We start from the raw sequence: 24,124 nt of genomic DNA, 5'->3' as shown, positions 1-24,124 counted from the left end.
GGGCTACGGTCCCGCACACCGTTAGGTCGTCTTCCGCTCACGCCCCAACATCGTGCAGCCCGCCTCCAGTGGTGTCGCAACAGGCGTGAATGGAGGGACGAATGGTGATGTGTCGTCTTCAGCGATGAGAGTCGCTTCTGCCTTGGTGCCAATGATGGTCGTATGCGTGTTTGGCGCCGTGCAGGTGAGCGCTACAATCAGGACTGCATACGACCGAGGCACACAGGGCCAACACCCGGCATCATGGTGTGGGGAGCGATCTCCTACACTGGCCGTACACCACTGGTGATTGTCGAGGGGACACTGAATAGTGCACGGTACATCCAAACCGTCATCGAACCCATCGTTCTACCATTCCTAGACCGGCAAGGGAACTTGCTGTTCCAACAGGACAATGCACGTCCGCATGTATCCCGTGCCACCCAACGTGCTCTAGAAGGTGTAAGTCATCTACCCTCGCCAGCAAGATCTCCGGATCTGTCCCCCATTGAGCATGTTTGGGACTGGATGAAGCGTCGTCTCACGCGGTCTGCACGTCCAGCACGAACGCTGGTCCAACTGAGGCGCCAGGTGGAAATGGCATGGCAAGCCGATCCACAGGACTACATCCAGCATCTCTACGATCGTCTCCATGGGAGAATAGTAGCCTGCATTGCTGCGAAAGGTGGATATACACTGTACTAGTGCCGACATTGTGCATGCTCTGTTGCCTGTGTATGTGCCTGTGGTTCTGTCAGTGTGATCATGTGATGTATCTGACCCCAGGAATGTGTCAATAAAGTTTCCCCTTCCTGGGACAATGAATTCACGGTGTTCTTATTTCAATTTGCAGGAGTGTATTTACCTTTAACACTACATTTGTAAGGTCTCTTTCCAGCGTGTATTAGTTCGTGTCTCATTAGATTGCAAGACTGAGTAAAAGATTTTCCACAAACATTACATCTGTAAGGTCTCGTACCAGTGTGTATGAAAATATGCTGCTTCATATGGCTCGACGTAACAAACGATTTTCCACAAACATCACATTCGTGAGGCCTCATTCCAGTGTGTATTAATTCGTGTACCTTGAGATTGCTCGACTGAGTAAACGATTTTCCACAAACACCGCATTCGTGGGGTCTCTTACCAGTGTGTATTACTTCGTGTACCTTCAGATTGCTCGACTTAATGAAAGATTTTCCACAAACACCGCATTCGTGGGGTCTCTTTCCAGTGTGTATTAACAAATGATTCTTGAGATGGCACGACTGAGTAAACGATTTTCCACAAACATCGCATTCGTGGGGTCTCTTTCCAGTGTGTATTAACAAGTGATTCTTGAGATGGCACGACCGAGTAAACGATTTTCCACGAACACCGCATTCGTGGGGTCTCTTACCAGTGTGTATTAATTCGTGTACCTTGAGATTGCTGGACTGAGTAAACGATTTTCCACAAACATCGCATTCGTGGGGTCTCTCTACTTTGTGTATTAAATTATGTAACTTCAGATTGCCGGGCAGAGTAAAAGATTTTCCACAAACAGTACATCTGAACAGTCTCGTACGAGTGTGTATGAAAATGTGCCTCTTCATGTGGCTTAACTTAGTAAATGATTCTCCACAAACACCGCATTCATGGGGTCTCTTTCCAGTGTGTATTAACAAATGATTCTTGAGATGGCCCGACTGAGTAAACGATTTTCCACAAACATCACATTCGTGGGGTCTCTTTCCTGTGTGTATTAATTCGTGTAACCTGAGATTGCCAGACTGTATAAAAGATTTTCCACAAACAGTGCATTTGTAGGGTCTCTTACCAGTGTGTATTAATAAATGCGTCTTGAGAATGCCCGACCGAGTAAACGATTTTCCACAAACATCGCATTCGTGGGGTCTCTTTTCTGTGTGTATTAATTCGTGTGCCTTGAGACGGTCAGAAAAAATAAATTTTTTTCCACAAAAAGTACATTTGTAGGGTCTCTCACCAGTGTGTATTAAGACATGCTTCTTGAGATAACGCAATACATTAAAAGATTTGCCACAAGTATCACATTTGTGGGGCCTCTTGGTTGAGTGTATTAAGCTATGTGTCTTAAGATTACGTAACAGAGTAAAGAATTTACCACATACATCACATTTGTGATTTCTCTTTGCATTTAGCACAGTGTGGACATTAGCATTATCACTTTTACATAAAATTCCATCGTCATGACATCTTTCGAGTTTCTCTGCAACTTTCGTAACATTACCTGTATTATGTATGTCATTAAAGGATTTCTTTAAAGTTTTCTTGGTTTCCTTGCATGAAGATTTCTTCTCAATCTGTTCCACGATTCCTTCTCGTACACACTCCAAGGAGATATTGTTTTCACGGTTATCACCACATTCAGGTTTCTCACTGTTGGCAGCAGATAATGCTTGGTCGCCCTCACTCATTCTCAAATGTTCTTTCAGGCAGTCATCAGTGGGAAATACCTCACCACATGACTTACAAACATATGAAGGTGCCTGCACACAATCAATGTGGATGAAGACATGCATTATGAGTCTGTATTTTGAAGGGAAGCTCTGTAGGCAGAAACTACAGTTAAACTTATGGAATTCCTTTTCCCTGATGCTGCAACTTAATCTCGTGCCACATAAGCTGTCTTCTTGTGAAGTCCGTATTTTGGTATAGTTATAAGACATACTGAAATCTGTTGACTTCTCTGCATCTATCTCCAGCTTGTCATCGACTACTCCTTGATGTAATGTTTCTTGATATGAAATGTCACAGCTGTCACCAGCACTTTGAATTAAACTGAGAAAGGAGGAAAGAGGTGTTAAATGTTGATTTACATGATACAAAAAAACAGTATTTCACAATCCACAAAATCAGGTACTATAAACAGAAAGTTAAAAATGTATGGGCGTCACATACAACTTATTCAGTAAATGTAAGTGATTTAAAATTGTAATGACATTCTGCCTGAACGATAGAATTTTGTACAGTCCATCCTACCATAGTCTTTTGTGACAAGTAATGCTAGTAGGTGAAAGGTCTACCTGCGTGATATTTGGGTCCAACAATTCCACCTGCAGCTACCCCATTCCATCACAATGGAAATGGACATCTTTGAGCTTCCCAATGAGGTAATTTGAGTGTGGATATGGCTGTGGGTGCATAGGAGCATGCACATATTATTCTATCCTGATTGCTGCTTCTGATTGTTTTGCTTTTGATGGATTTATGGTTTCAAGTAACCAATGACAGTGAGAAATTACAGTTTGCTTTCATCGAAAACTGAAATTTTGCTGCAGAAGATGGCTATGCAAAGAAACATATTAAGAATTTTTTCTGACTTGAGTTCGCTCATAGATGTCTAGCCTTACAAGCTGTGAACAAAATCATGATCTCAATTGTGCTGCAGATTGTTGATCACTGTTTTCTTGGGTATACTGCAGATCACATAGTTGTGGTAAGGTTAGGACACGAGTTTAAATTCAAGGACAAAACATGTCATCTGCCACAGTTTAGTCATAGGTCACTTAAAATCAGCTGTGTTTGTGTGTTGCCTATAACCGAGCAGTAGCTGATAGTGGATGTAGCAACACTGCAGTGGCAAGTGACACATCAGCTATCAAGTAGTTTTGATCAGACTACCGTAAAAGTTTTTTCTTTGTGATTAATAAAAATCTTTGCAGTTAATTACTACATTGCACAGAACAGTTATACGCTCTGTCATTAACGCCATGTTTCTTCTTTCATGAAGAGAAACTCACAGTAAAATAGGCTTCTGTCTAGTATCTCCACATTATTGTAGAATATTATATCCCACTGACTACAGTAATGTATGCTGAATTTAAAATGATCACATCTTTTGTGTATGCCCTATGTAGGTATATTCCTTATACAGTTGCTTCCACATAGGACAGATTGTAAGAGTAGATACCTGGTGTCCCTTGAAGTGGCTGGAAACACCTCCCACTTTCAAAGCTTACAGATGGCATACATGGCAGGCACTAACTTTCCCCAAACACTCCAATGAACACATGAACACATATACAAGGAGTACACAGCCACAATTACACGTTTCCAACATATTATCGGATTAGGGAAAGCCATTCGCATTCTCAGCGTGGAGCAATATCCTTCACATGTACGCTGGATGTGAGTGCATATTTTCTTGGATTCTACAGACCAGGTATGCCACATGCTGATCGAACTTTTTTTGTAATTTGGCTTACAGTTGGTGTGGGCGACATTACAGTAATTATTGTGCAATGTATCATTTTCCCTTGGGTTCAGTAGAGGCGGCAAGATTGCTTTCTCACATAACGCTGAAATTTTCCTACTAGTTCAGCTGTTATGTAGCATTATTTGAAAATAAAAATTCTTATCTAGGTTTCTTGTGGGATTACATCCACACTGTCTGAGCTATCTCCTTTTCTCCCCTCTGGTGTTTAGATTTGTTCCTGCCTGATACAGCAGTTTTATGGGCTATCACAACAATAATAAATCCTCCTCGTTGCTACTCACATTTCTGTTGAGCCAGCTGATGAAAGAAATTATGTAGACAGCTGTTCTGGGCTAAATATTCACTGTAGATGAACAGTATTGGAACTATCACCAAGCTTGGCAGGAGGTGAATACTGTGAGTTGACACTTGCTTCCACAACAGGACAAGTGCTCCAACAGTGTGGTGAATCTACCTTGCAATAATCATGGTCTGGCAAGATGTAAGCAATTTTTGAATATCACTAGATGGTAAAACAATCCGCTGTTTGCTCTATGTGGTACTCACCTAAATGACCTTTTGACATGCCCATGTGTGTGGGTTAAAATTATAATGAAGCAGGCTTAGAGATAAGTTGTGAGAAAATAAGTAACTGTGCTGAAATAAATTCTAGCACTTGTATTCAGAAGACATAGCTTATCTCACAACCCACCACAAGATGCTGGCAATACACCTGCGTATTACTGACATTAATATCTCCTACAAATGAAATGATTTGTGTATTTTAGGACAATATTAGCAATGCTTCTTGCAAAGAGGATCTTGGCAAGTCAAAACAAAATCTACTGTTATTGTTGAATAACTGCCCTAAGAATTCATACAGCTAGTGTCTGATCTCAGCCCTCACTTATGCCTCACACACAGCAAATAACAGGTTGTCCATCCACCAGCCCTTACCCACCCCCCCCCCCCCCCCCAGTGTCAACCAGTCAGATACTGTGCCCTGACAGTATGTGAGTACTGGAACATTTATGAAGCGACTCACGTGAAATACAGTGATCTTCTACAACTAAAAAGTTTCATTTACTCTACATGTGCTATCAAACCATGAATGTTCCATTGCAGTATAGGAGTAATTAAACCAATGATAAGCTTTTGTGTTATTACTACAAGGCATTTGGGAGATGACAATTTGAGAGTTTTTGCTGTGGAATTTGGTTGTTCCACCAAAAAAGCATCAAAGTTTGCATCAGGGGCTGAGTCTACATGTGATTCATGGGTTAGGGTGTATGTAGCTGATTCTCTGAAAGTCTCAAGTACATTTATTCTGACAGTTATTGTTTCCTGTATGTTTTTTCTCCAATGAGTGTGGTGGTGGCTTTAGATTTCAAATATTTTCTACCTTGTTCTGTTGGGATAGTGTAGAACATCAAGTAACACCATTATCAGTTGCCACAACCCCCAAGCCACCATCAAATGTGTTTTTGAAGACTTTGCTAGTGGAAGTTCCAACACTGAATATACCAAGATGCCTCATTGGAACAACCTTCCCACAACAAAAGTGAATGACACAGCAAATTGCAACGCTTATGTTCCTGATTCATATGCAGCTTTCTGCTATTTCTCAGGGAGTTCTTGTCCTTTAAATGACAAAGTGAAATCCCACAACAAAGCTTGTGATGTTTGTGACTTAAGACATCATGTCAAGGCTCATTACATGAGCAGTTACACATGATGTTAACCCTGACGAACTTGAGTTTAATATATTTATTAACTGCAGCTTACCATTTTAGTTATTGTTGACTCAGTTCCACAGGCAAGACAGATAAAATGGCAAAACTATCCACAATTGTACAGGCACATAATTACCAGCTGTGTCAATTATGAAGAAATTGAAAGAATGTGTCAGCTTGTATCTAGATAGAATTTTGAACTGGTGTAAGCATTGCCAACTAACTTCAAACATTAGGATTAAAATAGTGTATTTCACATAGATGAGAAACACAGTGTCCTATCACTACTCTCATAAATTCTTGATTGTAGCTATATGTGGAGATACCAATGGAATCAACACATTGGTTCAGTTGTAGGTACAGCAGTCAGTCCATTGCTATGATACCAAAGAATCCATTGCTAGGATACCACAGAAATCCAATCATGCTATAAAGGTGATGCTTTCAAAACAACTGTGTGACTCGCCTCAAAACATTGCTGAAGGGTGTGTGATGCATATTAAATAGGTCTAACCATAGATATTAATCTTTTACTTCACAGTGCTTTTCAAGGAACAGATGTAGATCTAGACATAGCAGCCACACTCATCTGTGAGCATTTACTCTGTGAAAAATGGTAAATGTTTACCATGGATATACACAATAAATGCAGAATTAAATTATTTCCTAAAAATGATTTTGCAACCTCATGAGCCCAGGCTTCCTATACAACAGGTCAAGTGGATACTACAATTCCAACACCAGAAAAGCATAGCCACAATTTGGGATGAGAACATATTGTGCCAGGAACAAAGACCTTTACTGAACACAAAGGAAGATCTGATAGTGAACTACAGACAGTATACCAGAATATTTCACTATGCACAGTTTCTTGACTTTCGAAGTAGCTAGAGCTCTCTCTAACTTGCGAAAGATAATTAAGTCCAGGGAGTTATTTGTCTCTTGCTCTTACTTCTATTCAGTATTATGGTTTTTTTAGAGAATAAGATTACTAGGAAAATTATTAACACAAAGTTTAATTCTCCATCCACACTGTCTGCCTTGTATACCTATTGATAACATTTGCCCTGTAATTTCACTCTAATTCTGTGATGACAGTACTTTCCTCCTATGATTTGAACACAACTGATCAATATTCATTTTACTGTGATGGCCAGATAGATCACTATCAGTTTTGCTCCCAAATCAGCCAAGTTTTCAATGTGTGCATTGAGTTCTTTTGGGGAATTGTACTGTGTTACATTTCCCAAATGCAGACATTGGTGATTCTAGGTGTCCTTGGTTAGTAGCTTCTCACAAGTCGCAAAAGACGACTCACCAATTAAGTCTTCATGGTCTTACTAAAGCTGCCTACAGCTGCGTTATGAAATTTAAGATCATGATGGTGGCCTGTAAACTGTCAATGCAACAAGCTTATGTTTCCCAATTCACATTGCTGAAACAGTATTCAAAGACCTGTTCACCCCAACATTCATTAATCTGAAGGGGCTGAAACTTGACTAGTTTTTGGAAATATACCACTCACCCTTTCCTCTTACTTGTTCTACATGGCAGGACATTAGCTTTTACCCATCACATTGAATTTCTATGACTTCCATGTCACATTCAATTAGAATAGTTAGCACTATACAGCTGCTGAAACTTCACCTGCGCTTTTCTTTTTTGTATAAAAGAAGTACACTCTTAAGGAAAAGACACATAAACCAGCTGTTTTATAGAATGTGTTACTAACCCTACTGCTTTTTAATATTTTTACTTAATAATAATGAACAATAATGTACATGTCAAACATCATGCTTAACATGAAATCACTTAAGGTGAACATTTCATTAACACTAGCAAAATATCGGTACAGGCAATGATGTACATGGTATTATACGTTTTACTGGTTAAAAAATTTCAGTCGGCATGAACTGCAAACTGTTTTCTAGTCTGTTGCATCATTACATTTTTCATTAGACCTGAACTGTCAATGTTTTTTCCTAATGTTTCTCTAGCTGACCTTTGTGCATAAAATTGCTCAACAATCACCATCAACAAGGAAAAAAATTGTGACACCAACAGTGTGAAAAACTAGACTCCATCAACAAGTGCCATTCCATGTTGAGATGTGCTTTTACATTCTTTAAATAGGGCCAGTATTAGTAACATTGAGTTCCAAGCAGTAAAAGGGTTGTCATGCAATAGGAAGCACACAGCATAGATCAGCAAGTGAAACTAAAAATTCTGCAGGAAGCAGACCATAGTGTATTGAAAAACAGCACAATTGGCAGAAAGCTTAGACTCAGAAACTCTACATTATCCGCACTTCTTAAATGAAGAGTTCTTAATTCTGCTGCACTGGGTTCCAGGTGCAAATCAAAGTGACTTCACAGAGTTATGTATGAAGATGCAGAACTTTTACAGTGGTTCAGCTATATGTGCACTTCCAATGTATCTGAGTGGAACTATAATTTAGTCAACAACAAATGAGACTGCAGAAAATTTAGACATTCAAAACAGACTTCAGTTGTTATTCTTGTTGCCTGGGTGAGTTCCAAAAGAGAGGCCTAATTTCATGCTCAGTGATTGGCAATGAAATGAATAAAATTGATGAAGAAGGGGCAACCATCGGTTGCATGAATTTGACCAAGTGAGAGAAAAGATTGCTGTATCTTCTGTTAGCAATGCGGACAAAGCTACGATTTCTTTACAACTCCTGTAAAGTCAAACCCACAAAATAAAAGGTGACATGTGGCATGGAAGGGCCAGCAGTAAACAATGTTTAACTGCTGTACTTGTCTGTAATTCATATGACATAGATAAACAACATTCTTGGGTCATCAGTAAATCTGAGAAATTGATATGTTTCAAGAACATGTAATTAATGCTTTACTTTGCACCTACTCTCACTATTGGAAAGCTTGGATTGACAGTTAATAATAAATGGTTTCTTTTGCTTTAATATTAACTAATGTAAATGTTCACTTTTTACTTAAAATACATTAAGTTGCCTTCTGCCTTTGAATCAAGGCATTACTGCTGCTATGAAGACATTGTATCGCAAGCCACTTGCGCAATCTGTATTCTTGAAAACTAGATGGAAACAACAATTTGGATAGCATTGGATGCAATACAAGCTGGGAATCAGTTCCATCAGTTTCCTCATAACACTTACAGAAGTGTTTTAGCAATGCCTGGAGACAATATGTTGGCAAGTTAGATGGTAACAACAATATCACTTTGCCTGACAATGGAATATTTTGCAACACATTTCAAATACTGAACCTGATGTACAAACATTTCTGTCTGAGGTGCAAAATACATCACAAGAATGTGAGGAGGACAAGACCATTCTGCCTACCCACCATGAAGTGTTAAATGCCTTGGACAGTTTAGAAAGTTTTGCTTCAACATCTGACCTGATCATTCGTTTTACAGAAGTTCTTACAGCTGGCCATGATGTTAGCAAGCATTTTAGTTTCTTTCTGTGACAGCACAATGTGCTGAATGTTTGCCATTAGAAAATTATCTAAGAGTACAATTTTCAGGCATTTTTGTTCCTCTCTGTGACAGCACAACATACTAGATTTTTACTATTAGAAAATTATTTAAGTATATAATTTTTTCAATTTACAGTACAGTATTTAATGCGAGGGTTTTAGTTTTCATTTTTGCCATTTGTGTTGTTATTGCAAACCAACGTTATAAATGGGACTGATGTATGGTGTTATATTGCAAAGCTACTTTTTAATCTTCTGCAACAACAGAATAGTAGATATAGTAGTGTTTTCCCTGATAACATGCATAATATTGCTCTAGTCTGTATATACTATATATGTTTAATATATAGAAGAAATAGAACTCCAAAAATAGAACTTTTTAAGAATAACTTCTGTATTTTGGTCCCTAAGGGTTATTGTTTGTTTTCCTTTCACATGGAGTAAGTAAAAATTTATACTGCTCAAAAAATTCTACAGTGAATAATAAAAACGTACCTTAAACTATCAGATGCATTTCTTAACGAAGCTGCCACCTGAAACATTACAAAGAATTACTGGAGATTTAAAATTGATGAAACAGTAAACAAATAAAATTGTGTTACCAACCACTAACATCTGATTTTTCCAAACAATACTTGGAAATAATATTATCAAAGAGTGAGTGTGTGTGTGTGTGTGTGTGTGTGTGTGTGTGTGTGTGTGTGTGTGTGTGTGTGTGTGTGTGTGTGTTTGAGGTTTACGGGCACTAAAGAGCATGGTCATCAGCGCCCTAATGCATAAAAAACAGGAACACATGCAGTGAAGGAACTAAGACGAACAGCGAACAAGGAAAATGGCTAAAAGACACAGACCTGACGCAGTTCCAAATCCTCACATACAGAGGCAAAACAAGAGGAGAAGGAACACACTAAAAAGGAAGGGAAACAAGGAAAAGAGAACAGAAACCGAAGGGAAACAAGGAGGTAATCGTGACTGGCAGACCTCTTACCTAAAACCTGGGTGAGCCAGTCACCCAGCAGCACATTAAAACCCTCTCCCTAAAATCCGAGGCAACAAATTGGACAGGACACAAAACCGTAAGACCTTAACTACAGTCGTTACGTCATCTTGTAAAATAGAGGGCAAATCCGGTGGCAAGGAAACCACCGCCCTCTGGTCAGAGAATAAAAGACAGTCAAGTAAAATGTGGCAGACAGTAATCTGGACGCCACAAGCACTGCAGATTGGGGGTCCTCCCACCGGAGTAAAAAACCATGCGTTAAGGGACTGTGCCCGATGCGGAGGTGAGTGAGGAGAACCTCATCCCGCCTGCATGACTGGTAGGATGTACGCCATGGCCGCATGGTGGCCTTGACCAGACGCAGATTATTTTCACCGACTGCCAGCCACTCCTCTTCCCACTGACACAGAACGCGAAAATGCAGGAGGGAGGTAACAGCATGGAGGGGGACGGCACATGCAACAATGTGAGGGAGGGAACATGCATCTTTGGCAGCCACATCCGCCAGTTCGTTGCCCCTAATACCCACATGCCCCGGCACCCAGCAGAAGGAAACCTCCTTCCCCTGCCGTTGCAGGTGGAGTAGGGCATCATGGGTGTTCTGGACGACCGTATCCACTAGGTACAAGTGTTGCATGGTCTGAAGGGCACTCAGGGAGTCAGAACAGATGAGGAACTTAAGACCGGGAACACATCTCATCTGCTCCAATGCCCGCAAGATTGCAAACAATTCGGCATCGAAGATGGTAAACACCGCAGGAAGCCGTAACTTGACAACTCGATCAGGGAAAACAACAGCATAACCAACACAGTCCCCTGTTGAGAGCCATCCGTAAATACTGGTACATGGTCGGGATGCTGGTTTAAAATACCATAAAATAAGGAGGTAAAAACAAACACAGGAGTGCAGCTCCTCAGGTACTCCGACAAGTCTAAAAGGACGATGGGCCTCTGGAGGAACCAGGGAGGCAGGCAAGTAAAACCTTGTTGTTGGGGGGCCACGCGCTCCACACCAAGGGACTCAAGCAAATGCTTGGCACGAATCCCAAATGGTCTCGTTGCCCTGGGACGACTGGAAAAGAGACGTTCCATAGGCGGTCGGGCAATGGTAGGGTATGCAGGGGAGGTAGGACAGGCAAGGAATTGACACACCCGTCACACCATGAGGAGTTTCCGCAGGATGGCAAGCGGCGGTTCCGCTGCCTCAGCACATAGGCTGGGGATGGGACTGGTACGGAAGGCACCAGTGGCCAGCCTGATACCCTCATGGTGTACTGTGTCAAGAATCTTCAGATACGAAGGCCTTGCTGACCCATACACGGTGCAACCATAGTCAAGACGAGATCGGACGAAAGCCCTATAAAACTGCAGCAGACGCGCCCGATCTGCTCCCCAGGACTGATGGGCTCAGACACTTCAAAATATTCAGTGCCTTCAGGGCCCGCACCTTGAGGTCTTTAAGGTGAGGCAACCATGACAACTTGGAATCAAAAGTGAGGCCCAGGAAATGCACAGTGTTGCTAAAAGGAAGAACGGTGTCCCTCAGATGCAATTCAGGGGAGGTAAAAAGACGTCGAGAACGATTAAAAAGAACACACACACATTTGTTTGCAGAAAAGGTAAAACCCGTCTTCGCAGTCCATGCCTCTGATCGCTGTATCGTAAGCTGCAACTGCCGACTAGCAGTGACAAGACTGGAGGAAGAACAGAAAACAGCAAAATCATCCACAAATAAGGAGCATTGGGCAGGACTCCGGATAGTGGACGTGATACTGTTAATGGCAACGGCAAAGAGGGTGACACTTAAAACACTTCCCTGAGGAACACCATTCTCCTGCACATACAAATCAGACAGCACATTACCAACCCTATATCGAAAGAGGCGGTGGGAAAGAAAGTTTGAAGATGGGGAGACGGCCACGAAAGCCCCACTCATGGAGTTGATTGAGGATATGGTGGCGTCAAGTAGTGTCATACACCTTATGAATGTCAAAGAATACACATAGACAATGCTGGTTACGCAGGAAGGCCTGCTGGATGGCCGCCTCAAGCAAGGTCAAGTTATCTATAGTTGAACGACATCTCCGAAAGCCACACAGAGGGGCTAAGGAGCTGCCTGGTCTCGAGCAGCCAAACCAGGCAACAGTTGACCATGCGTTCCAATGTCTTCCCAACACAGCTCGTCAAAGCAATACTCCGATAACTACTGGGATGCGTTCGGTCCTTCCCTGGTTTGAGGAGGGGAATCAAGATCGCCTCCCACCACGAGTCAGGGTACGTGCCGGATAACCATATCATATTAAAACAATTCAGGAGAACTTCCTTGGAAGGCAGTAACGAGTGCTGCAGCATGCTGTACCGGATTTGATCATGACCAGGCGCAGTATCATGAGCCACAGACAGCGCCGAATCCAGTTCCCACATTGTGAAGGGGCAGTTGTAGGGCTCAGAATTTGGAGACCGGAAGTCCAAGTGACCCCTCTTGATGGCAGTGCGGTAGCAGCAGAAATCTGGATCACAGTTAATAGTGGCGGTAGATGCCGCAAAATGCATGGCCAGTGTCTGGGCAATGTCTCTCGGCACCGTGAGAAGACTTCCCTGATGCAGCAATGCCGTGACAGGTAGTTGGCTGCCTTTCCCGGAAATCCTCCTGATGGCTTCCCATACTTTCGTAGAATTAGTGGAGCGGGAGATGGAGTTCAAGAACGATTGCCATGACCGTCGTTTGCTCTCTTTAATCACGCGCCGCGCTTTGGCCCTTGCCACCCGAAAGGCCACAAGATTGTCAGCTGAGGGACGGTACTTGAAGCGGCGCAGAGCTGCACAGCGGGCTCGGATGGCTGAGCGGCACTCAGTGGTCCACCAAGGGACAGGACGCCTCTTGGGATGACTGGATGACTGTGGGATTGACAATTCAGCAGCATGGGAGATCACGGCTGTAACATGGTCTACCCATTCGTGGACGCTGGCACGGTGTTCCAAAACAGCCAGTTGGCTGAAAAGTGTCCAGTCAGCTCAGCAGAGATGCCACCGGGGCGGCACTGGTAATGCCATAGCCTCATCCAGGAGGCGAATCCAAAGGGGGAAGTGGTCACTAGAATGGAGGTCAGCAGCAACCTCCCACAGAGCAGAATCCGCGAGTGCTGGAAAGCGAAAGGAAAGGTCAATAGCTGATGACGACCCAGAAGCAGTGCAGAAATGAGTGGGAGCACCAGAGTTGAGGATGCACAGTTCTTCAGACATCATGAGGCTTTCCAGAATGCGACCCCTGGGGCAATAAGTCGAAGAGCCCCATAAGACATTATGAGCATTGAAGTCCCCCAGAAGAAGAAATGGGTGGGGGAGTTGGCTAATAAGGTCTGCGAGAGCCTCAGAGTCTATCGCATCCTGAGGTGGTAAGTAAAGTGAACAGACTGTGAGCCTCCGACCCACAAGAAGGTCAACTGCAACTGCTTGCAAGTCTGTAACGAGAGGGAGCTCAGATGAGGGGTGCATGTCACACACAAAAACCGCAACAGCACCCTTTGCCCTTTCCCCCGTCAGATCATCTTTCCGATAGACGGTATAGCCCCATAAAGAATGAGCATCAGTGATCTGAAAATGTGTCTCTTGGAGACATAAGCACAAAGGGCACTCTCGTACAAGGAGTTGTAATTCGGCCACATGCGTACTGAACCCACTCAGGTTCCACTGTAATATGGGAGCCAGTGATCAGGGAGGCTGAACTCTCACCCTGCCTCTGTGCTTTGGAGGAGAGCCCGTACTGGCCAGAGATTTATTCCTGGGGCGAGAAGATCGCCCCCAGTCGACGTCAATGCCCATCAGCTCCGATGACGACCCACTGGGAGATGTCAGTGCGATGGCCTCGTCATCGAACCGACCCTGACTAGTCTCCTCAGGTGGCAAAACCTTCAGCTTCGGCGTCTTTGTCTTGGGGAGCTTAGAATGCAGAGCCTTGTCAACAGGTGGAGCATTACTCGCCTGGGCAGGCCCCATATGGGGAGAGGGAGGAAGTACCCCAATGTCAGCAACCACAGCCTTGTCCGACGTTGCGGGGAGAGCCGCAGGTTGCAAAACGACTGCAGCAGCACAAGTGCACTGGCAAACGCAGGTATTAGTGCTATCATTAGCAACCTCCGTTTGCGTAGTAACAATGGCCAGTTGTACCGGTTTTTTCAGAGAGGAAGCGAAAGATGTAGTAAACACAGGACGTTGCATGGCCTTAAAGAGCTTCTTGGCCTCACCATAGGGGATGCGCTTAGATGTTTTAATCTCCTGTACCTTCCGTTCGTCGAGATAGATGGGGCAGACCCGGCTCCAGACAGGGTGACTCCCAGAGCAATTCACGCACTTCACAGGCGATGAACAATCAGCTCCTTCATGGGCAGGCTGACCACATTTACCACAAGTAGCTATCCCATTGCACCCCAACGTAGTATGCCCAAAGCGCTGACACGTAAAACAGCACATTGGGTTGGGGAAATATGGCCTTACTGGCAAACGTAAGAACCCCGCTTTAACATGCTCTGGGAGTCGTGGGCAACTGAACGTGAGAATAAACGAGTCGGATTTGACTAGGTCCCCATCGACTCTTTTCATAATATGCTGCACGTCAACAATACCTTCATCAGCCCATTCAGATTTTAACTCATCTGTGGGGATATCCACCAAGTCCCTACATGTCACAACACCCTTACTATAGTTCAGAGTGGAGTGGAGCTCGGTCTCGATAGCGTACTCACCGAGACAGGTTGCTTTCCGAAGAGAAGCGACTTGACGGGAACTAGATGTCTCGACTAACAGAGTCCCATTGCGCAGTCGCTTCACAGATTTAAGTGTTCCTGCAATTCCCTCAAGACCCTTGTGGATGTAAAAGGGAGAAACCCTCTCAAAGCTACCCTTCGTCGTTTAATAATCAAAAACACATTCTGATTATCAGCATGTGCTCTGTTACGACAGTCTGATAAACCTCGATCAACACTAGGCGCTGGAGGACTCGCAGCACGAAGTTGCTTCTTCGATGGGGTGTGTTTTCCTACCAGTGGCCCACCCAAGCCACTGGTAGGGGGAAATGTAGAGGTCGAAGGGTCCATTGCGGTCCCACAAGCAGCTAGGGAACTAAAGGTCCGCTCAGACAGAGCCCCGCGTGCCTGAGTAAGCCTTATACAACTGGGGTGCGGCAGGTGCCCCAGAGGTTGCCCGCTTGCGACTGTTCCACCTCAACAGCCATGCATCTCATAGGTGCGGAGCACACCGGAAGATTGAGGGGTTTTTATAGAGGTTGGCCTTCCTCGCAATCCAGGCGGTCAAGCCAAGATTACCATTCCCCGCAGCACACAACATTCCACCGCCGCGCCATACGGTGGTCGCTGAAGCATGTCCGGGGGTTAGGGTCACAGGAGACTGGCGGCACTGACCAGTCCCCAGCTCAGGACCCCGGGGTCGCCAAGCCTGTACTCAGCAAATGAATGCTGAGCCCCTGGGGGCAGTATTATCAAAGAGAGACTACATAACTGTACCAGTTACCGAAGAAATTATAAGTAAAATTAACACTTCATTTCAGCACTTGAGTTTCAGCTGTGTAAATAACTATAAAAACATTGATTCATTTGAAATCAAATTTCCTACTTGATACTTCAAAATTTAAAGCCTGAAACATCTTTAACGTGCCATGCACATACAGTAAGGCGAAGTACCAGAGAAAAACGTAAAAAAATCGTCCGATTTTTATTGATGAAACTGGTAAAGAAATGAACTGAAAACATTTCTATCTGAACTGCTATTAAATGTATTTTTTCACAATGGCAGCATTGAATATTATGCCATTCTCTTGAGATAGCTCACTGCATGGAACACCAAATTCGTTAAATGTCACATCAGTTTCATCCACAGAGGAAACTAATGGGTACAGCATGACATGAAAGCGATAGGATTTATTACATGAAGTGCTGTTATTTTATAGGCATATAAATGACAAATATTCATATATTATATAAATAGGAAATAAACAACAAGGTCAACATGAGGATGGTGTCCTCTTCAAATGAATGAATGTGCTTTCATACATTTCATAGGAGTGGAGGGGTTAATACAACTGCAGATAAATTCACGTGCCGAATTATGAAGAGCCAGTATACAATGAATACATATGAAGAAGCAATCAGAATGTGGACAACTACAATAGCAGTAAAACAAGTCTGTTACTGGAGCCTAGCAGAAGACCTTTAACATCATGGATAATCCAAAAATTCAGTCATCAAACCCAGAGATGACACCTAATGAGAAACGTGTCGGATTAAACAAACTATTTCATATTAACAGTAAAGACTGAGTCATCTCTGACAGCAAGTTGAATTAAGGTAACTAAATCAGTCAATTGTCTTTTAAAAAGTAACAACTGCACTGAAAATGAGTAATAACAAAGATAAAAGTAATATATTGTGAATTGTAAACAGAAACCATTTCTTGGTGGTGGTCATGATTTGTTATTCAAATTATGTAATTTAATGAAGCAAGACTTCCATGATATTAATAAAGAATATGATCAGTACAGCAAGGAATGTTGCAACACATGAAATGTAGACATAAATAGAAATAACAAAAGGTTTCGAGATAGATGCAAAGGAAACTATCCAGAGGAAAAAAAAACCATTTTTCAACAGGATGGAGCATCACCACACTGCCACCTGCATGAAAGAGCACTTCGTAACAATAAGCTGCCTTATTGAGGTATCAGCCATAAGGGGCATACACGTCTCACATTCAGCTGCTGACCTTGAAATTTGTCTGATCTTGCAGTATGTCATTTTGTCGGGGTTTGTGGAAGGCTCCATCCATTTGTCTTGCCATGCAACGACTTAAGGTTCACTAAAAAAACACCTTTGAGCACAAGATCTCCAAATGTGCTTCAATAAGTATGAGACAAGTCGATTGCCTCGATGTCTGTTGCGTGTCCAGTGGAGGGGACACTGAATGTTTGTCAAAGGTGAATGGAAACATTGAACTTACACCAAATTGTGAAACATACCACATACATGCATGCATGTCGTCGTCGTCATCTTCAGTCCTGAGGCTGCTTTGATGCAGCTCTCCATCCCTACTCTATCCTGTGCAAGCTGCTTCATCTCCCAGTACTTACTGCAACCTACATCCTTCTGAATCTGCTTAGTGTATTCATCTTTTGGTCTCCCTCTATGATATTTACCCTCCACGCTGCCCTCCAATGCTAAATTTATGATCCCTTGATGCCTCAGAACACGTCCTACCAACCGGTCCCTTCTTCTAGTCAAGTTGTGCCACAAACTCCTGTTCTCCCCAATTCTATTCAATACCTCCTCATTAGTTATGTGATCTACCCATCTAATATTCAGCATTCTTCTGTAGAACCACATTTCGAAAGCTTCTATTCTCTTTTTGTCCAAACTGTTTATCGTCCACGTTTCACTTCCATACATGGCTACACTCCATACAAATACTTTCAGGAACGATTTCCTGACACATACATATTTACTCTATGTTAACAAATTTCTCTTCTTCAGAAACGTTTTCTTTGCCATTGCCAGTCTACATTTCATATCCTCTCTACTTCGACCATCATCAGTTATTTTGATCCCCAAATAGCAAAACTCCTTTACTACTTTAAGTGTCTCATTTCCTAATCTAATTCCCTCAGCATCACCCGACTTAATTCGACTAAATTCCATTATCCTCGTTTTGCTTTTGTTGATGTTCATCATATCGTCCTTTCAAGGCACTATCCCTTCCGTTCACCTGCCCTTCCACGTTTTGTTGTCTCTGACAGAATTACAATGTCATCGGCAAACCTCAACGTTTTTATTTCTTCTCCATGGATTTTAATACCTACTCCGAATTTTTCTTTTATTTCCTTTACTACTTGCTCAATATACAGATTGAATAACATCGGGGAGAGGCTACAACCCTGTCTCACTCCCTTCCCTACCGCTGCTTCCCTTTCATGCCCCTCGACTCATAACTGCCATCTGGTTTCTGTACAAATCGTTAATAGCCCTTCGCTCCCTGTATATTATCCCTACCACCTTCAGAATTTGAAAGAAAGTATTCCAATCAACATTGTCAAAAGCTTTCTCTAAGTCTACAAATGCTAGAAATGTAGGTTTGCCTTTCCTTAATCTATTTTCTAAGATTAGTCGTAGGGTCAGTATTGCCTCAGGTGTTCCAACATTTCTGCGGAATCCAAATTGATCTTCGCCAAAGGCAACTTCTACCAGTTTTTCCATTCATCTGTAAGGAATTCACTTTAGTATTTTGAAGCTGTGACTTATTAAACTCTGTACAGCCTCTGGTTGTTTCAGTTTATCCAGGTCCCATCTCCTTAAATTCCCAAGTTTTTGCAGTTTCTTCAGTTTTAATCTACAGTTCATAACTAATAGATTGTGGTCAGAGTCCACATCTGCCCCTGGAAATGTCCTACAGTTTAAAACCTGGTTCCTAATCTCTGTCTTACCATTATATGCTCTATCTGATACCTTCGAGTATCTCCAGGATTCTTCCATGTATACAACATTCTTTCATGATGCTTGAACCAAGTGGTAGCTATGATTAATTTATGCTCTGTGCAGAACTCTACCAGACGGCTGCCTCTTTCATTTCTTAGCCCCAATCCATATTCACCTACTATATTTCCTTCTCTCCCTTTTCCTACTCTCGAATTCCAGTCACCCATGACTATTAAACTTTCGTCTCCCTTCACTACTTGAATCATTTCTTTTATCTCATCATACATTTCTTCAATGTCTTCATCGTCTGCAGAGCTAGTTGGCATATAAACTTTTACTACTGTAGTAGGCATGGGCTTCATGTCTATCTTGGCCACAATAATGTGTTCACTATGCTGTTTGTAGCAGCTTACCCGCACTATTTTTTTATTCATTATTAAACCTACTCCTGCATTACCCCTATTTGATGTTGTGTTTATAACCCTGTATTCACCTGACCAAAAGTCATGTTCCTCCTGCCACCGAACTGCACTAATTCCCACTATATCTTAGTTTAATCTATCCATTTCCCTTTTTAAATTTTCTAATCTACCTACCCGATTAAGGGATCTGACATTCCACACTCCGATCCGTAGAACGCCAGTTTTCTTCTCCTGATAACAATGCCCTCGAGTAGTCCCTGCCTCGAGATCCGAATGGGGGACAATTTTACCGCCGGAATATGTTACCCAAGAGGACGCCACGATCATTTAACCATACAGTAAAGCTTCAAGACCTCGGGAAAAATTACGGCTGTAGTTTCCCCTTCCTTTCAGCTGTATAGAAGATGTACTCTTGATAAATTTAATGGTTCTTCTGGAAATAAAAGCTTTATAGCGATACATCTAAACATAAATTTATCCTGCATTTATATCTTTGTGTCCAGGATATAGCCTTTTGGAACCTACACAGGTTCTGGTTACACAGCTATCACTTCCCTTTCAGTAGGATAGGGTAATCTTAGTCTGTTTTCATGTGCTGAAAGCATTTCTTAATTTTTTTATTTTCTTTGTATATTTGATTTCTCTTTCAGCGTGAAATCACACTGTAGCCTATATCCTGGCCAGAAAGAGGGTGTGAAGGTTATTCATTCATTGGTTCACTTTTTCATTCATTCTTAGATCCACACATTGTGTTCTACAAATCATATCGTCTCGAGGGTTGCAGAATGTGACACATCGCATATTAAAAAGTAGAAGCTGCTATTGCAAATTACTTCTGTAAGGTCTACTGACAATCAGCATCATCATCATCATCATCATCTCATACATAAACATTTAAGAGATCGTATCTAAATTTAAAATTTTCTTATTTCTACATCCTTACCAATTTCTTTAAATACACAATGTGATCAAAAATATCCAAACACCCCCAAAAACATAGGTTTATCATATTACGTGCATTGTGCTGCTTTCTACTGCCAGGTACTCCATATCAGCAAACTCTGTAGTTATTAGACATTATGAGAGAGCAGAATGCGGCACTCCGCGGAACCCACAGACTTCGAACTTGGTCAGGTGATTGGTATCACTTGTGTCGTGTGTATGCCAGATTTCCACACACCTAAACAATCCTAGGTCCACTGTTTTCGATGTGATAGTGAAGTGGAAACGTGAAGGGAGATGTACAGCACAGAAGCGTACAGGCTGACCTCGTTTGGTGACTGACAGAAACTGTCGACACTTGAAGAGGGTTGTAATGAGTAACAGAGAGACATCTATACAGACCATTACACAGGAATTCCGGACTACTACATTATTCACTGCAGTTATTATGATTGTTAGGTTGGAGGTGAAAAAACTTATATTTCACCATCCAGCACCTGCCCATAAGCCACACATGATGCAGGTAAATTCAAAATGACACCTCGCTTGGTGTAAGGAGCGAAAACATTGGACAATTGAACAATGGAAAATCGTTGTGTGGAAACAAGAATTATGGTACACAATGTGGTGAGTTGATGGCAGGCTGTGGGTATGGCAAATACCTGGTGAACATCATCTACCAGTGTGTGTAGTGCCAACAGTAAAATTCGGAGGTGGTTCTGGTGTTATGGTGGCATAACGTTCTTCGTGGAGGGGGCTTGCACCCCTTGTTGTTTTGCATGGCGCTATCACAGCACAGGCCTACATTGATGTTTTAAGCACCTACTTGCTTCCCACCGTTGAAGAGCAATTTGGGGATGGCAATTGCATCTTTCAACATGATCAAGCACCTGTTCATAACGCATGGTGTGTGGTGGAGTTGTTATACGACAATAACATCCCTGTAACAGACTGGCCTGCATAGGGAACTGACCTGAATCCTTTAGAATACCTTTGGGATGTTTTGGAACGCTGACTTCATGCCATGCATCACCGACTGACATCGATACCTCTCCTCAGTGCAACACTCTTAAGAATGGGCTGCCATTCCCCAAGAAACATCCAGCACCTTGTTGAACATATGCTTGCAAGAGTGGAAGCTGTCACCAATGATAAGGATGGAACAACACCATATTCAATTCCTGGATTACCGATGGAAGGCGCCACGAACTTTTAAGCCATTTTCAACCAGGTGTCTGGATACTTTTGATCACATGGTGTATGTCCTCTGTGGTCTCTCTTGTGGTCTTCCAAATATTTATATCCATTTCCGTTTTCCTCGTGTTGCTATTTAAGTATGTTTCATAGTCTTTCTAGACTCTTTTTTGATTTATTATGTTATCTCGTAACAGTCCAACTTCTTCTATACCTATGACCCATTTTGAACTGTTTTTTTCTAGTGATTGCTACCTCAAAGATCTGTCTTGTGAACCTGTCGTCGGTCATCCTGTGATGCATCCACAGAATTTCATCCCTCTATATCTAAAGGTGTCCGTTATTGTTTCTGTCTATCTACAGATCTCTCCTAAGGGTCTCTTTATCCAAATTCATTCACAGAAAACTGGTCCAAATATTGTCCTGAGAATTTTTCTTTCCTGCTTCTCAGTCAAGTCATTTTTGTGTGACAATGAATTACAATACTTTCTGCAGCAGAGTGTTATTAGAGTAGTAGTTTTGCATTGACAAAAACAGATTTTCTGTTACAATGACTCCGCATCAGCTGAGAAGCTTTTGAGCCAGAAACTCCTGTAGTTAGTTTGACAATAAGCAAGGATCTCATGATTTCAGCTGCAAAACGTGTGGACAAATGATGGCAGGATAATGGTGAAGACCTAAAATAGGAATAATCAGTCTGCAATGCAGGTCAGCTCGATTGTCTCGACTTTAGAACCCAAAAATTTTGTCAACTCTTGTTGCCTCTAATTTTGTGTGTTTACTTTCATGTCTTTTTTTGCAAAGAAACAATTTGTTTTACTAATATTATACTTAAAACAGTTTCCCCTCTTATTATTCTCTATTTGTCTAGGATTACTTTTAGTACCAATTTTCTGCTGAATTATCATACCTCTAACATCAATACTATTCATTAATTCACTATTACTTCAAAACGCTCATAAGACTGATTCAGATGATAATTTACTGTCTTACTTCTACTTTAATAATTTATCATCATATTACTCTGGTTACTAATCACTAGGACCAATAATAAGACACTGCTTTCATTCAGTTTATCTCACTTTCAGTATTGCTGTGCATAGATTATTCTAGCTTTGTTCAGTAACTTTCTCCTCCTGTCTTCAGTTGACAATTCACTGACCAGTGCAAAGCCTGCTGGCCTTTGCCACAAAACCTCCCTCCTCCGGGAGAGATCTTCCACTTTCACTTCAAGGAACCTTGCTCCCCTACCACAATGCAGTCTGGTATGCTTTGTTCACCGGCCTAAAGTCACTACTACTTCATACTGCACACGCTAATGTTCGATCTCTGCCACCTCTTCATAACAAAGTCTGTCACATATTTCAAGACATGGACGTACATATGATACTTCCGTCAGAGATGTGGCTCAAACAAAGTATGTCCAGAAGTTCCATAAATTGAGAAGACTACATCTTTTTAAGAAGCAACAGATGTAACTGACAACTGGGTGGAGTAGGGGCATACACATGCTCTGATTTATCACATAATGTGCTACACACATCCAATAATCATGAAGATAAACAAGAGGAATATGTTCAGAGAGATTACATCCATTAACAGAAAGTCACCAATGTGCGTCCTCTACAAACGTCCTGAAGTAGCCAGGTTTGGCTGCTTTAAATTGCACTTTGAACCGACATGTGAGCATATAATTATGCGCCACTCAGATCTTCCCCTTTTCACAGAATTCTTAGCTGGTGAAGGCTTCTTAAATTTCCTTTCCATGGAACTCACTATATCAGAAAACTATCTTGTACATTTACAAACCCTTTTATACCTGCCACTGTTATTGTCGTCGTTACTGCTCTTACCACCACAATTATTAGTGGCAACAACTGTAATACTACTAGTACTGTCATTATTAATTTTTTTTAGTTTATAGTCAGTATTACTTACATTGCCACTTCAGATATTCAAATCATTTTAATACTATTTGTCATATTAAAATTGTTGTTTCTTAGGTAACTATGATATACTTGTGAAACCCTGGTCCGATGCAAAAGAGAACCTGATGGCTCTTGTCAGACTAGCATAAATAAATAAATAAATAAATAAATAATGTCTTGCTAATTGGATGATCTCTGCTGGATATTTAATGTATGTATCTTGTGACACTTCCTCATACCATGTTATAATGGAGAGATTATCTGTAGGCTTCCTGTCCAATACCGAGTTTTCTCAAGATTAATTTTAGACCGTTTTCTGGGACATTTTATGAAGCTTTTCAAGGTCAAGTTTGACTTCTCTAGAGTTTCTTAGAATAGTGAGTGTGTACTAAAGCCATACACCTCATGTTGTTTCCCTGCTCTTTTTTAATTTCAATTTGGCTTCCCTTATCTCCTTCACCTATGTCTTCATAACTTTTTTCAGAATTATTTTAAATTGGAGGGGGTCAATTTAACATTTAGGGTTGTACTCATTAATGTCTGTTGGATAGCTGCCACTGTTTTCCTGTCCCTTTTGAATTCCTCTGAAGTACTGAATCAAGATTTTTCTATCAAATCTTAAGCCTTTCTGACACTTGGCATAAGTTGCCACAGTATTTACAAATCATCATCTTTGCAAAATTGACTTTGGTTCCCATATCTGTTCTCTACACGATTGCCTTTTGCAAAATCATGCCTTATACTCAAC

The 24,124-nt window shown here is 41.8% G+C and overlaps 1 protein-coding gene across 3 annotated transcripts in view; it reads right to left on the bottom strand.

Annotated features, from left to right (window-relative positions):
• Nucleotides 1–738: 738 nt before the first annotated feature.
• Nucleotides 739–24,124, bottom strand: part of LOC124720080 (zinc finger protein ZFP2-like) — an 89,190-nt gene continuing 65,804 nt past the window's right edge. For all 3 annotated transcript variants that reach the window (XM_047245354.1, XM_047245355.1, XM_047245356.1), the window contains 2 exons: nt 9,909–9,946; nt 739–2,781 (listed from right to left, as the gene is read on the bottom strand). In XM_047245354.1, coding sequence (XP_047101310.1) covers nt 822–2,781; nt 9,909–9,946 — 1,998 coding nt within the window. In that variant the 3' untranslated portion in view covers nt 739–821. The remainder of the gene's footprint in view (nt 2,782–9,908; nt 9,947–24,124) is intronic.

Source organism: Schistocerca piceifrons, chromosome 11 (genome assembly GCF_021461385.2).
Source record: "Schistocerca piceifrons isolate TAMUIC-IGC-003096 chromosome 11, iqSchPice1.1, whole genome shotgun sequence".
Lineage (NCBI taxonomy): Eukaryota > Metazoa > Arthropoda > Insecta > Orthoptera > Acrididae > Schistocerca > Schistocerca piceifrons.
This window is presented reverse-complemented; position numbering and strand designations above follow the sequence as displayed.